The sequence below is a fragment of the Gracilinanus agilis genome, chromosome 4 (genome assembly GCF_016433145.1).
Source record: "Gracilinanus agilis isolate LMUSP501 chromosome 4, AgileGrace, whole genome shotgun sequence".
In the NCBI taxonomy this organism is placed as follows: domain Eukaryota; kingdom Metazoa; phylum Chordata; class Mammalia; order Didelphimorphia; family Didelphidae; genus Gracilinanus; species Gracilinanus agilis.
Genome location: NC_058133.1, coordinates 97,539,823 through 97,555,172, shown reverse-complemented (window position 1 = coordinate 97,555,172; position 15,350 = coordinate 97,539,823). Strand labels below are relative to the sequence as shown.

Sequence of the window (15,350 nt, the reverse complement as noted above, 5' to 3'; positions counted from 1 at the left end):
TTCCTTCAAGGCTCAGTTTGAGATCTACCTGCTGTGTGAAACCTTACTGCCCTGCCCAATTGTTAATGCTTTGACTCTCCTTAAATTAATTTACTTAATGCATGTCTTATCACTACAGTATAATGCCTCCTGTAAGGGCAAGAGGATTTTATTTAATTTTGTACTAGTGCCTTTTACTCTTCAGTTGAAATGAAATATGTTTCATATGGATTGCTAAAAATGCAAGGAGCTTAATTGATTTGTTCATTCCATACCCAATTCCATTCTATAGATAAGGAAACAACCTCAAAGAACCTAAATGATTCACTTAAGGTAAGGGTCAGATACTATTGATCATGCTCAGACTTTTACTCAGGTTTTCTAACTTTTTGACAAGCCATTTCAAATATGCCATCCCGCCTTCTTTTCTAGGGTAATGTGTGAAGGAACCTGAGTCTAGATGACTAGAAATCATGATGGCAGTCATAAGTGAACATTCCTGGGACATTACAAGACTAAACATTTGATATATGTGACATTGACCAAAGTCTTAGTGGCTCAACTTGTCATCTCAACAAATATTAATTTTTAATTAATAGACCTTGCTGGTTAACACAAGAACTAATGGATTTTTAAAAATACTTATGTAAAATTAATAGGTATTTTTAACCATGTATGACCACATGCTGATGTTACTGCATCACTGAGAAAAGGAGACTGATGAGTTAAAATATCCATAGATAGTAGGAATAAAGTCTTTATACATTGTTTAAAAGTTCTTTTTCTTTTTAAAGGACTCAATATTACCAACAACCATTAAGGACATGAAAGAAATGGAATGCAAGAAAGTGGAAAGAAGAGACATTTGAAAGCATCATAAAATGTCATATGCTTAAGAAGAAAAATATTACCTAAAAATAAATTACCATCTGAACTGTTTACAACTTTCAACCAAAATTATACATGCTGAAAATTTTCTTACTGTTTATAAAAAGTTTGTAGGATCATAGATTTAGAACTAGAAGGGAACTTGGCACTTAGTTTAACCCCTCATTATGAAGATGAAACTGAGATGGCAGAGTAGACCGAACCAAGTTATTTGGTCCAACGTTACACAGATAGTAAGCAGCAGGCCCGCCATTTAATGTGGGTTATCTGACTCCAAATAAAGGACACTTTCCACTAAAGTTCATCTTAGCTTGGCACATAGCTTTATGTAGAGAGGGTACTTAATAAATATTTTTAAGCGAATGAGTAGAAGTAAATGTTAATTTGGGAGAGGTGGGTTTAGACCCCGATTTCATTGCTGTAGGGAACTATCTGTGATAATATACCTTCTAGCAATGCAGTAACTTGTAAATATAGTGGAGATGATATATGTGTAGAGATATCAAAAACTATTCCCCAAATTCAATGTGGCCTACAGTACTCCCCAGTTCTGAGGGAATCAGAATAAAATGTAAATGGGAATATTTAACAAAATAAATACAATAGCATACTAATATGAGATTTTCTAGTAAATTTTCTGCCTGTAGGGATCTTTACCTATGGCTCATTGGCCTTTTTCATTTGAGTTTTGTAGGAATATATTTAGGGATGGTCTGGTTTTCTAGAGTTAGTTTAAAGAAGGGAATTTTGAGATAAGCCCTGGGCAAGGATTCTGGTTAAGAAAGGAATTGTGGGAATCTAAAACTGAAAATAACTGAACTTCACTTCCTTCTTGGATTTCAACTGAGCTGGGAGTGGGTTTTGTCTCTCTGCCTACAATTTCAAGATGAAGGAGGAGTTTTGCTCTAAGAGATTCTCTCTGGAAGTTCAGGATTTCATGGAGAAATCTTTGGCTTCCAGGTAGAGAATTTACTTGGAGAAAATCAATTTCCCTGAGACCAGTCTTCATCTTCCAGTGGTCCAGCTGCCAGAATTCCTATTGGGTAAGGTAATCCAAAGCTTTTCACCTATAACTTTGGTTACTTAGTACAGCAGCCAAACCCAGAGTGTCTTCCCTTTCTTTATTAATTACTGGTGGGAAGATTAGGTTAAGTCAGATAGCTTGAGAAAGGGTTTTAGATAGCATAGGGAGCTGTAGGTAGAGCCCAGAAAAGAAACAGAAGGCTCCCCTTAAGCAGGGGATGTAGGACTTGAGTGGAGGTAGTTTGAAGAGTGTTAGAGTCATACCTACCCAGTTATCCTTATTCCTTTGTTTCCATAATCAAAGGGTTTGGTGCTTAATTGGCCCTGAGGAGTTCCTAGGTGGGTTGTAACATCTAACTTCCCTCTAGGACACTTCCCCATTACAGTTTGACCCCACTGGTTTATGGAAAGTACTGGACTTGGAGTCCTGAAGATATGAGTTCTAATCCTTCTTTAGACTTTAGTTGTTTGGACTTAGCCAAGTCACTGAACTTCTATTAGCATTGGTTTCCTCATCTATAAAATAGAGATAATACTTAAATTTTGAGGATAAAATGAAATGATAAATATAAATTACTTTGTAAACCTTAAAATGCTTTATAATTAAGTTACTATTCATAATCATGTTGCTTAGCTTGCATAACTATATTAATTTAAGTTATGGATCACTCCAAAGAGAACATAATGGCTCATGGTGGCTATGGGTAGGTCATAGTGTATTATTTTTTTTTAAACCCTTGTACTTCGGTGTATTGTCTCATAGGTGGAAGATTGGTAAGGGTGGGCAATGAGGGTCAAGTGACTTGCCCAGGGTCACATAGCTGGGAAGTGGCTGAGGCCGGGTTCGAATCTAGGACCTCCTGTCTCTAGGCCTGACTCTCACTCCACTGAGCTACCCAGCTGCCCTGTCATAGTGTATTATTAATGAAAAATTTCAAGGGTGAATCATGGAGGCTTCACTCCCTTTACCTAGGAATGGAAAAGAACCAAAGCAGAAGCCCATTTCTTGGGAATCAAATAGTCTTGGAGGGAAAAAAGTCCTAAGGCCTTCCCCTCAGAGCACTGTCCTCACCAGACTCCATGAATGAAGAGGTTGCTGAGTGAGACTAAGACCCATATTTGGTGACTGACACTGGCTGGTCTCTTTGAAATGCCTGTGCAGATCCTTGATTATAATTCATGAACTGCTTGCAGGGTCATCAAACAGTAATATTGTTCCAAGAGGAGAAGAGAAGTTGAGAATGAGGAAAAAAATAAAAGCCATTTGAGACCTTTGCTGCTGGGGTCAAACAGTATGGCGCCAGGGCCTCTGAGCCAGAGATCAAAGAGTTACCCACATGATTTTTGCCCTGAGCAATCCAAGACCTTTCGATTGTTCTGCCCAGTTCTTCACAAAGAAGCTTAAAAATTTCAAGGGGGAAATGAAGAATTTATAGATGTCTCTTTTTCATCTGTGAAAAAAAGTAAGATCAAAACATTTGAGCACATTATACATTAAGCTGACTTCAGGGGAAACCAAGCATGGTTACTCTCAGATAACTAATAGAAATTGAAAAAAAATATTCAAAAATTCCTGGCTACTATGTCTAATTCAATTCCATTGAACAAACATTATTAAGTATATGCTATGTGTTAAATGCAACACACAAGGCAGATGGTTTATATCCACTGAAAATACAGAAATAAAAAAATGAGATATTCCTTGATCAATAAGTTTACATTCTTCTGGGGAGAACACATAGTAAATCTATAGATTTAATCATTCACCTGACAAAGTTTGGGAAATTCACATGCCCACTGACTCTGCTTTGGGAATGTGAAGATATAATCTTCACTACAGGATAATTATTGACATTAGACCCTTGATATTAGCATTGTATGTTATCTTGCCTTTGGATAGAACCTGTTATTTCTTCCTAATATAGTTTTATGACAGTATGTGGTGCTAAAAGAAAAAAAATGAAAATATACTGTATTTCCCTGAAAATCTCTAAGTTGCTTAACTTTGAAAGTGAGGTGAGGAAAATAAAATGTTTATGCTTACTATGTTGTCCCCGTGTAACCTGGAGGAATCAAATAATCATATTTAACCAAAGAAATCAAGTTTATTTGCATGACTCAACAATCTCATGAATATGGATGTTCCCTCCATTGGTGCCTCTCATGAAGCATCCATGCCTTCCAATTCTTCTCGTGTCTTTTCAGAAATTCTCCATCAAGAATGCATCCTAACTGTTAGATAACCTCCTCTTCATACTTTTGAAATCTCAGGCAGGTAATAATGTTCTATTATGGTGCCCTTTTTTATTTATTTCTTGTGATACTGGTCTGTTTCCATCCTATTTATATTTGTCTCTGATGGCTCAACAACTCATTGAGGAAAGAAGACTCGGGAGGAGTGACTGGCAGTGTCAAAAATTGAAGAAAGGTGAAGTAAGATGAATACTAATTAAAAACCAACTCTAGGGCATAGGTGATTTGTTATTCTAATATATGTATATATGAAGATTACTTTATAGAAAATTATTCTTTAAACCTGAAGTTTATTTTAATATATTTAAATGTGTTTTAAAAACAATAAGGTTTTATCTTCTCTTTCCTCTAAGTCTATGTCATGATTTGGCAAAACAGTATCATTTTTTTCACAATTTCTCCCACAATTTATTAACAAAGGAACCAAGACCATTGTAATTTTGAGAAGGATAGTTCTATAGCAAGAAGGGTTAATGCTTAATATTAAAGAATTTGAAGAAGAGAATCAATGAAGAGGAAGGCAGCAGAGATGCTAGCCTGAACCCAAGGAGGACAGTCACCTTACATAGGGACAGCTGACTGCTAGGAAGCAGGGGAGGCAGCAGTGGCTAGCTCTGGCATGATCTACAAAGTGTAAGTTCCAGGTTTTGATTGCAACATTGAAGGAAATGTTCCAAGGAAAGGATGGGAAGTGACTAAGTTGTTGGAGGGGAATGCTGCTGGAGGATGCTATTTAACAGAACTCTGCTTGGGAAAGGCTGTTTGGGAGAAAATGGGGAATGGCTTTACCAGACCCAGCAGCCACAAATGGAACAACACAGAGAGGTCTAAGCATGCCATCTCTGGCATGTGTTCCATAGGTTCACTGTGTCTTAGTACAGTAGGCAGTGTACCTCAGTCTCATAAGCCAAAGGTCCTGAATTCGATCCTTGAAAGCAGCTTCTGGAGGCAAAAAGAGACACTCAGCTTTTGCTTAGCGCCACTTAACTGGGATTGTCATTTACTTTGGGTCTATTATTCAGTCTGAAACTACTAATCTGAGATTCCCTTCAGGGCGGATTCTCATGGGAACAGGGAACAAGTATAAACTTTGGGGTCTCCACCTTACAATCTAGTCCTAAACTTGAGGTTCCTTGGATCTTACTCGGCTACGAATTTGAGGTTTCTAGATTCCATGTTGACACATGTCATCATTTAGTTACAAAGACTAAGAAGAGGTTGTGGTGCATATATTTACTGAGTTACAGCCGGCTCTTTGCAAATAAACCAGGGCTATTGGAAAGAGACATTTATCAGTGATTTGAAAATATAGATTTGTGGGAAAAAACTGTTATAAGTAGCTGTCTTCTAGAGGGTTGAGAAAGGCACACATTTCCTAGTGCTGGTGGGATGGAGGCACCTAGTGCTAGCCCAGACCTCTGGCTTCACCCATTTGGTGACTACAGAAAGGATAGCATCAAAGTCCTGGCTCATTAGGTTCATTATCCCAGAGGTAGAGTGGCAGGGACAGGATCTTTCTTTAGGAGGAGGCAGAACTTTCCTCCTTTCCTCCAGATCTGAACATGGTGATTACTCCAGTTTATAGCAATATCAGTTTAGAAGAAAGGAAACAAAGGGGAATCTATTACATGCAATTATAACAGCATCAAACTAATCTATCTAAACAACTATTAATTTCACAGAATGAGAAATGGAACAAATAAAAGATATTTACTTTCGTGATCATTTCTTATAGTTGTAAATCAATTGCCAGTATAAAGAAACCAAAAAATAAGAACCTGAAATGCAAAATTCATAGTCTCCTTGCCAGACAAGTGATCTAGAAGCTGAAGGCATTAATACCTAAGAACATAAGCTCATTTTCAGTGTAAGATTAAAAGTATTCCCTAATAAAACAATGAAAGATAGTACAAGGCTACAGAAAGTTGAGCCTGGGACCCTTTTAAACCAGGTCATATTGAGACAAATAGTTGTGAAATTGAATAGATGTGACTGAATTTTACCATCTACTCTCACCATCAGGGACCTTATAAAACCTTTACAACTGGAGTGTAGAACCTGATGTGATATTTGAGGAAGTAGAAATGATACTTTTGAGGTTTTACAACATGATATGATAGAAATTGCAAATGATATAATAGAAATGTGCTATTTTCTAACTTGTATGTCCTCAGGAAAGTAATTTATCTTTCTGGGTTTCAGTTTCTACATCTTTAAAATGAGGAAATTAAACAAATATGCCTCCCAGCTCAGAAGTTCATCATTCTATGAGTCTGAAGGAATAGCTGAATGTGACCCAATATTTACAGAAGAAAATTCATGTTGGTCATGACAGAATTTAACAGGGGATTTAGGTTTTAAGATATTCCAAAGAGAAAGTTTCTTGAAGAATAGAAAAGGTTTTATTGCTATTGTAATGGAGTCAGGTGCATGCCCAGAGTACTTCTGATGGTGTCTCTCCTTATGGAGATATTGAGGATTCTGCTCTCAAGTGAATCTTGATGTCTTATAATGAAAATGCCCCAAAGAGACCATAAAACATGGATAGCTTTTCTGAAGTTCATTTCAGGATGCTCATCATGTGGTTAAGAGAAGTCCTCTTTTGAATAAAATATAACTGGAACTGTTGGAGGCATTCAAAAGACCTGAATCAGCCTTGGTCTGGTCTCCTGACTCAGTCTTTTTGGCATCCCTGTTAGTGGTTAGACTCCTTCATTCACAGTGTCCAAAAAGAGATATATATGGGGAAAGGTCTTGTAGCCTTCACTTTGCTGAGGCAATATGGTCCCAAGAAATAGGTCACAGTTGTGATGGGAAAAATATCTCAACTTCTTAGAGGCAAATTTGGATAATTATTTCTTCAATGGAATTGAGACCTTCCCCAAAACTTAGTTGGTGCAGAGGTCTAAAAACTCAGACTGCTGATGTTACTTCCTCATTGCCCAAATAGTGAGTAGCTAGTCTAAGGCTCCAGAACTCTTCAGTGCTTGGCTGATAAATCACAATGGTACATCATAATATATATAATAAACACATTGATAGAATTAAGGAAATCAGCAGTATATCATGAAATGAAATAAAAAAGGATTTGAGTGTTATTGAGAAAACCTAGGGCATTATTTCATAGTGGAGAAAAACTATGGATTATTTTTTCCAATTTCACCAAAACATTGATCAGCCTGGCAACAGATGAATATTTTAATTGAGAATGGAGTTTAAAGGCATTAGATGTGGGTGAGTGCCTACTGATATCACATAAACACACACAAAGATACATGAAGCCAACTTGATTTTTTTACAAAATTAAAAGAAAGGAAAAATCATTAGAAGTCATTCCATGTGAATAGAGCAGTTCAAATGAACTATGTTCAAATCCTAGTTCTTCTACTAGTTACCTTAGAAGATTTGAATATGTGTCTCTGGGCCTCTATTTCTTTATCATAGAAAAATGAAAGTGTTGGAATAGATTATGAGTGAGATTCTTTGCATCCCTCAATTCTAATATTTTATGATGAAACTCAGCAGACTAGAATATCTATAGAAAATATAACAAAACAATAGATATCTTAACAATAGATTAAAATATTTTTCAAAGAAAGAATGTGAGGGAAAGCAGAAGAGTAATAAAAATAGAGAAAATTATTATTTGGATTCTATGCAAATGAAATCAATGGATCTGGAAGACAGAGAAGAAAGAAAAAATTTAAAACTATTGAGCTACTTGAAAACTATGAAGAAGAAAAGAATCTGACCAGTATATTTCAGAAAACTGTACAAGAAAAATTTCCAGCCATATTGTGAATACAGGTCAGGTTGCAAACTAGGAGAATTCACATGATGTCAATAATGATGAACCCTAAATTCAATTCATTCAGCATATAAGTTTTAAAATAAATGATAGGGAATTTTTTCCCTATCATTTTGATTTTATAAGTAGTCAAGAATAAAGCAATATATCACAGAATTATAGAATTTTCATTTTGGAACAAACCTCAGTGGCATATAAGTCTCATCTACATCCAAAAATTCAATCTTTACTTAAAGACTACAAAAGAAAGTAAGGAAGAAAATTCTTAGGCAGCCATTTTAGATAGCTTTAATTGATAGAAAGCTTTCCTAACATCAAACCTAAGTTAATAACTACTCATTATTCTTAGTGATGCTCCCTGGGACCAGTCAGAATAAGTTGAATTCCTTTTCCTTAAGGCAGCTGCTCAAATATTTGAGGAGCAATAACATAAGCTATCCAAGTCTTTTTTGCTTTGGGTTGAACTTTAACTGCTTCAACTTCATATGGCATAAACTCTAGAGGCTTCACCATTTCATTTGTTCTCTTCTAGATATTCTTCATTCTTCCTAGTCTGTGGTGTCTAGAATAGACATGACAATCTACATGTGATCTGACCAGGGACTATTATTATAGGAATATCCTTTCTTTGTTTCTGGGAGCTGTGTCTTGACCCAAGATCATGTTATCTATTTTTGCTGCCTAATCATATTGATGAGTGATGCTAAAGTTGGAGTGCTGTGACTTCCTCACCTTGCAATATAAAGTTGGTTTTGTTGAAGCTAAATAAAACTTCACATTTCTCCCTACTAAATATCAGCTTAATAAGTCTAACCCAATGTTCTAGATTGTCAAGACCTTTTTGGATCCTGAAAAAGTCATCCAGTATGTTAGCTATCATTTCTGTGTATCATATGATTTGATAAATAACTTTTGATCCACAAAATAGATATAAATCACCCTTGCCAAACCTTAGTAGCAATTATCTACCAGCTCTGATGTCATTATCTATTTTTTAATTGGAGAAGGTCTAATGAGTTTGAATCTGTTTCTTATTTGGGAATTCTTACTTGGGAATTAAGCTTCTATCAAAGAAACTTGTTGCAAAGATCTTTTTCTAGTTATCTGCTTTTCTATATTTTACTATTAGATTTGTTTGCTAAAAAATTTTTATTTTTATACAATTAAAATTGTCCATTTCATCTTGAATTATACTTTATATCAATTCTTTAGTTATGAATTCTTTCCTTATTTCTAGATTTGAAAGGCAATTTTAAAGCTCCTCTAATTTGTTTATGATATAACATTTGATATCCAGGTAATGTATTTATTTGGGATTTACCTTGATATATTGTGTGGAATATTGGTCTAAACAATTTCTGCCAGATTATTGTGCAGTTTTCTCAACAGTTTTTGTCAAATAGTGAGTCCTCTCCAGCAATAGATTATATTTACTTTTGTATGTTATGTACCTAATAAATTCCACTGATTGACTTCTTTATAAAACTAATACCAAATCCTTTAAAATTACTCTTTTGTAATACAGTTTGAGAAAGTTTCTCTATCTTCCTACTTTTTTGCATTATCACTTGAGTTATTTTCCAACTGAATTCCTCATAATGAGTTGAATTCCTGAGTTATTTTGTCCAATTATATGATAAGAAATCTGGAAATTAAGGTGGACAAATTTTTACAAAAATATAAATTATGAGACTTTTGGGTTAAAATTGCAGCAGAGTAGAAGGAGCTGCTTAACCTCTCCTAACCCATACAAATAGGATTCCTCAAGAGGACATAAAAACAAATCCAGATGAATGAAGAGACCCCACAACAGGGCGCAGCACTGAAGGTATGTGGGATCGGGGGATTTCCATGCTATAAGGGGGTAAAATAGCTCTCATTAAAATATGATCTGAGCAACCTCCTCTGCCCCCCACCACTTACAGTGCCAAAGCCAGTGCACAAGAGTTAGAGCAAGTTTAGGGCATTCATTAAGTTCTTGGCAGCTACCTGGGATTACCATGGCATGCTCCTGAAAGCAGCAAGACTTAAGACCCCAAGAAGCTAAAGAACACGTGTACTTTGAACACAGACCTTGAGTGCAGGCACAGATGTTGAGCACACGTGCAGGTGTGGACACAAATATGGACCTTGAGTTCAGATATGGACCTTGGGTGGGGATACAGTGCAGAGGGGTGCATAACTGTGGAAGCAGAGCCCTGAGGCTGTTAAAGGAGTTTCGGGCAGAGGAGCAAGCAAGGGGACCACCAGGAGGCTTGACCCTGAGAACAACTAGACTTGAGACTTCAGGAGCCATAAAGAGTGTAGACCAACCCTGGGTGTGAGGATAAAGCAGAGAGGGCACACAGCCCTGTGACTCAGATGAAACCTGCTCCACAGCTTGATAGGATAGGCAGAAAGCCTGTCTGCCTCACCCAGACTTCTGACTGAGAAAAAAATAATAATGGCAAGCCCCACACAAGAACCTCAAAAGAGAAAAATCAAGAAGATATCTTTAACACTAGACAACTTTTACACAGAAAAAAATCCAGACAACAGAGCAAAAAGCAGAGAAGAACAAACAAGTAATCAAATCCAAACCTTCCCCCCAAAAATGAAAATTGGTCACAAGCTCTTGAAGACTTCAAATCTGTGATCACGAGAAAGATGGAAGAGATTTGGCTAGAGAAGTGGGAAATAGCTCAAAAGGAAATTAACTGGTTAAAAGACAGAAACTCCCAAATAGAGAAAGATGCCCCAAAATAAAAAAAAAAAATTGATAAGCAAATTGGAGACAAAAATCAAACAGCTGGAAAACAGGATAGACCAAATCAAAAGGTTACAGTAGAAAACCAGTCTCTAAAGACCAGAATTGGGGAAGTGGAAGCCAATGATCTCTCAAGACAGCAAGAACAAAGAAAACAAAGTCAAAAGACTGATAAAATAGAAGGAAACATGAAATATCTCACTGAGAAATTGACAGATCAAGAAAACAGGTCTAGAAGAGACAGTTTGAGAATCATTGGTCTTCCTGAAAAAGCAGAAATGAATAGAAATTTGAACTCCATACTACAAGAAATTATACAAGAAAACTGCCCTGAAGTTCTATAACAAGAGGGCAATATAAACATTAAAATGATCCATAGATCACCCTCTACTCTAAACCCCCAAAAGACAACCCCCAGGAATATAATAGCCAAATTCAAGAGCTTCCAAGTAAAAGAAAAAATCTTACAAGAAGCCAGAAAGAGACAACACAGAATTTGAGGAGTACCAATCAGGATCACACGGGATCTGGCAGCCTCCACACTAAAAGACCGCAAGGCTTGGAACATGATATTCAGAAAGGCAAGAGAACTGGGTCTACAACCAAGGATCACAAACCCATCAAAACTGACTACATACTTCCAGGGGAAAATATGGGCATTCAACAAGATAAAAGATTTCCAAGTATTTGCACAGAAAAGACCAGGACTAAATGGAAAGTTCACTATCCAACCACAAAAACCAAGGGAAATATGAAAAGGTAATTAAAAAACAAAGGGGAAAGAAAGAAAACTCTTAATTTTAAATTTGCCTCTTTAAGGGCTTCAATAAGATCAAATTGTTTGTATTCCTATATGGAGAAATGTTATGTGTAATTTTCAAAAACTGTATTCACTATTATAGTAATTAGAAGAATTATTCATAGGGAGAGGTTGGAGTATTAATGGTCTAAGATGATATGGTGGTGGTGGGGAAATGGGGAGTTGAATAGTAGATGGCACTAAGAGAAACTTGAATGAATAAGAAAAATAGGATATTCTATACCACACAAAGAGGGCATGGGAGGAGAAGGGGATCAATAACATAAGAAGGAGAGGAAGAGAGCATTAAGAGGTAATATTTAAACATTACTCTCAGAGGAATTAACCCTGAGAGGGAAGAGTAATTATATCCATTGGGATATAGAATTCTATCAAACCCTACTGAGAAAGTCAGAAGGGATAAACCAAGGAGAGCAAGGGAGTGGGGAGGTCAAAAAAGGAATGGGAGGAGAAAGGGGAAGGAATTCATTAGGCCTTAAATAATAAAAAGAGGACAATAATAAGGGAGAGGGTGGAAAGGGAAGTAAATCAAGGGAGGGGACAAGGGGGGCTGGTTTAAAATAAACCACTGGTTTTAAAAGGAAATAGTGTAAGAAGAAGGGGTAGAAGTAGGAGAGGATACCAAAATGTTGGGGAATACACAATTGATAATTATAACTCTGAATGTGAATAGGATGAACTCGCCCATAAAATAGAAGCAAATAGCAGAGTGGATTAGAAACCCAAATCCTACCATATGTTGACTACAAGAAACACATATGAGGCAGGTTGACATACACAGGTTTAAGGTCAAGGACTAGAGCAAAATCTTTTGGGCTTCAAATGAGAAAAAGCAAGCAAGCATGGCATTCATGATTTCTGACAAGCCAAAGTAAAAATAGATCTGATTAAAAGAGACAGGAAAGGTAATTACATTCTAATAAAAGGCAGTATAGAGGGGCAGCTGGGTAGCTCAGTGGAGTGAGAGTCAGGCCTAGAGACAGGAGGTCCTAGGTTCAAACCTGGCCTCAGCCACTTGCCAGCTGTGTGACCCTGGGCAAGTCACTTGACCCCCATTGCCCACCCTTACCACTCTTCCACCTATAAGACAAGACAATACACTGAAGTACAAGGGTTTAAAAAAAAGGCAGTATAGACAATAAGGAAATAACAGTACTCAACATGTATGTACCAAATGGTATAGCATCCAAATTCCTAAAGGAAAAATTGGCAGAGCTCAAGAAGGAAATAGATAGTAAAACCATACTAGTGGGAGATCTAAATATTCCTCTTTCAGATATAAATAAATCAAACAAAAAAATAAATAACAAAGAGATAAGAGAGGTGAATGAAATCCTAGAAAAATTAGATTTAAGAGATATGTGGAGAAAAATAAATAGGGACAAAAAGGAAAACACCTTCTTTACGGCTGCATATGTTACATTCACAAAGATTGACCATGTAATAGAGCATAGAAATATTGCAAACAAATGGAAAAGAGCAGAAATAATAAATGTAATCTTCTCAGATCATAATGCAATAAAAATAATAATTAGTAAGGGCACCTGGACAGGCAAATCAAAAAATAATTGGAAGTTAAATAATATGATTCTCCAAAACCAGTTAGTTAAAGAAGAAATCATAGAAACAATCAATAATTTCACTGAAGAGAATGACAATGATGAGACATCCTACTAAACTCTATGGGATGCAGCTAAGGCAGTACTCAGGGGGAAATTTATATCCTTGAGTGCATGTATTAACAAATTAGAGAGGGCAAAGATCAATGAACTGGGCATGCAAATTAAAAAACTAGAAAGGGAACCAATTAAAACCCCCCAGCTAAAGACCAAATTAGAGATTATAAAAATTAAAGGAGAAATAAAATTGAAAGTAAAAGAACTATTGAATTAATAAATAAGACTAGAAGCTGGTACTTTGAAAAAACAAAAAAAATTGACAAAGTATTGGTCAATCTAACTTTAAAAAGTAAAGAAGAAAACCAAATCATCAGTATCAAAGATGAAAAGGGAGACCTCACCTCTAATGAAGAGGGAATCAAGGCAATCATTAAAAACTGTTTTGTCCAATTATATGGCAATAAATATAGCAACTTAGGTGAGATGGATGAATATTTACAAAAATATAAATTGCCTAGATTAACAGTAGATGAAATAGAATACTTAAATAATCCCATCTCAGAAAAAATAAATTGAATAAGCCACCAAAGAACTCCCCAAGACGAAATCCCTGGGAACAGATGAATTCACAAGTTGTATCAAACCTTCAAAGAACAACTAATTCTAATACTATATAAACTATCTGACATAATAAGCAAAGAAGGAATTCTACCAAACTCCTTTTATGATACAAATATGGTACTGATCCCAAAGCCAGGTAGATCAAAAACAGAGAAAGAAAACTACAGACCAATCTCCTTAATGAACATAGATGCAAAATCTTAAACAGAATACTAGCAAAAAGACTCCAGCAAGTAATCATGAGGGTTATTCATTATGATCAGGTGGGATTTATACCAGGAAGCAAGGATGGTTCAACAGAAGGAAAACCATTCATAAAATTGACTACATCAACAAGCAAACCAACAAAACCCACATGATTATCTCAATAGATACTGAAAAAGCCTTTGACAAAATACAACAATCATTCCTATTGAAAACACTAGAAACTATAGGAATAGAAGGACGTTTCCTAAAAATAATAAACAGTATATATCTAAAACCATCAAAAAGCATCATATGCAATGGGGATAAATTAGAAGCCTTCCCAATAAGATCAGGAGTGAAACAAAGATGCCCATTATCTTCTCTATTATTTAACATTGTACTAGAAACACTAGCAGTAGCAATTAGAGAAGAAAAAGAAATTGAAGGTATTAAAATAGGCAATGAGGAGACTAAGCTATCACTCTTTGCAGATGATATGATGGTCTACTTAAAAAATCCTAGAGAATCAACTAAAAAGCTAGTGGAAATAATCAACAACTTCAGCAAAGTTGCAGGATATAAGTCATCAGCATTTCTATATATTTCCAACACAACACAGCAGCAAGAGGTGGAAAGAGAAACACCATTTAAAATCATCCTAGACAATGTAAAACACTTAGGAATCTATCTACCAAAATGAACACAGGAATTATATGAACACAACTACAAAAAACTTTCCAAGCAATTAAAACTAGATTGAAACAATTGGAAAAACATTGACTGCTCATTGGTAGGACAAGCTAACATCATAAAAATGACCATTCTACCCAAATTAATTTACCTATTTAGTGCTATACCTATCAAACTACCAAAAAGATTTTTTACTGAATTAGAAAAAAACTATAACAAAGTTTATTTGGAAGAACAAAAGATCAAGAATATCAAGGGAAATAATGAAAAAAAACCGTGAAGGAATGTGGCCTACCAGTACCAGATATTATTAAACTATAGTATAAAGCAGCGGTCATTAAAACATATGGAAATGGCTGAGACAGAAGGGAGGATCAGTAGAATAGACTTGGGGTAAGTGACATCAGCAAGACAGTATATGATAAACCCAAAGAGCCCAACTTTTGGGACAAAAATCCAGTATTTGACAAAACTGCTGGGAAAATTGGAAAACTATATGGGAGAGATTAGGTTTACATCAACATCTCACACCCTATACCAAGATAAATTCAGAATGGGTAAATGGCCTGAATATAAAGAAGGAAACTATAAGTAAATTAAGTCAACACAGAATAGTATACTTGTCAGATCTATGCGAAAGGGAAAAATTTAAAACCAAGCAAGAGTTAGAAAACATTACAAAATGTAAAATAAATAATTTTGATTAAATTAAATTAA

At 35.7% G+C, this 15,350-nt stretch overlaps 1 protein-coding gene across 1 annotated transcript in view; it reads left to right on the top strand.

The window, feature by feature from the left end:
* LOC123243781 (coagulation factor XIII B chain-like) overlaps nt 1-1,481 on the top strand; it is a 38,448-nt gene extending 36,967 nt beyond the window's left edge. Inside the window, exon 12 of the mRNA XM_044671866.1 lies at nt 774-1,481. Coding sequence (XP_044527801.1) covers nt 774-807 — 34 coding nt within the window. The 3' untranslated portion in view covers nt 808-1,481. The remainder of the gene's footprint in view (nt 1-773) is intronic.
* The last annotated feature ends 13,869 nt before the right edge of the window (nt 1,482-15,350 follow it).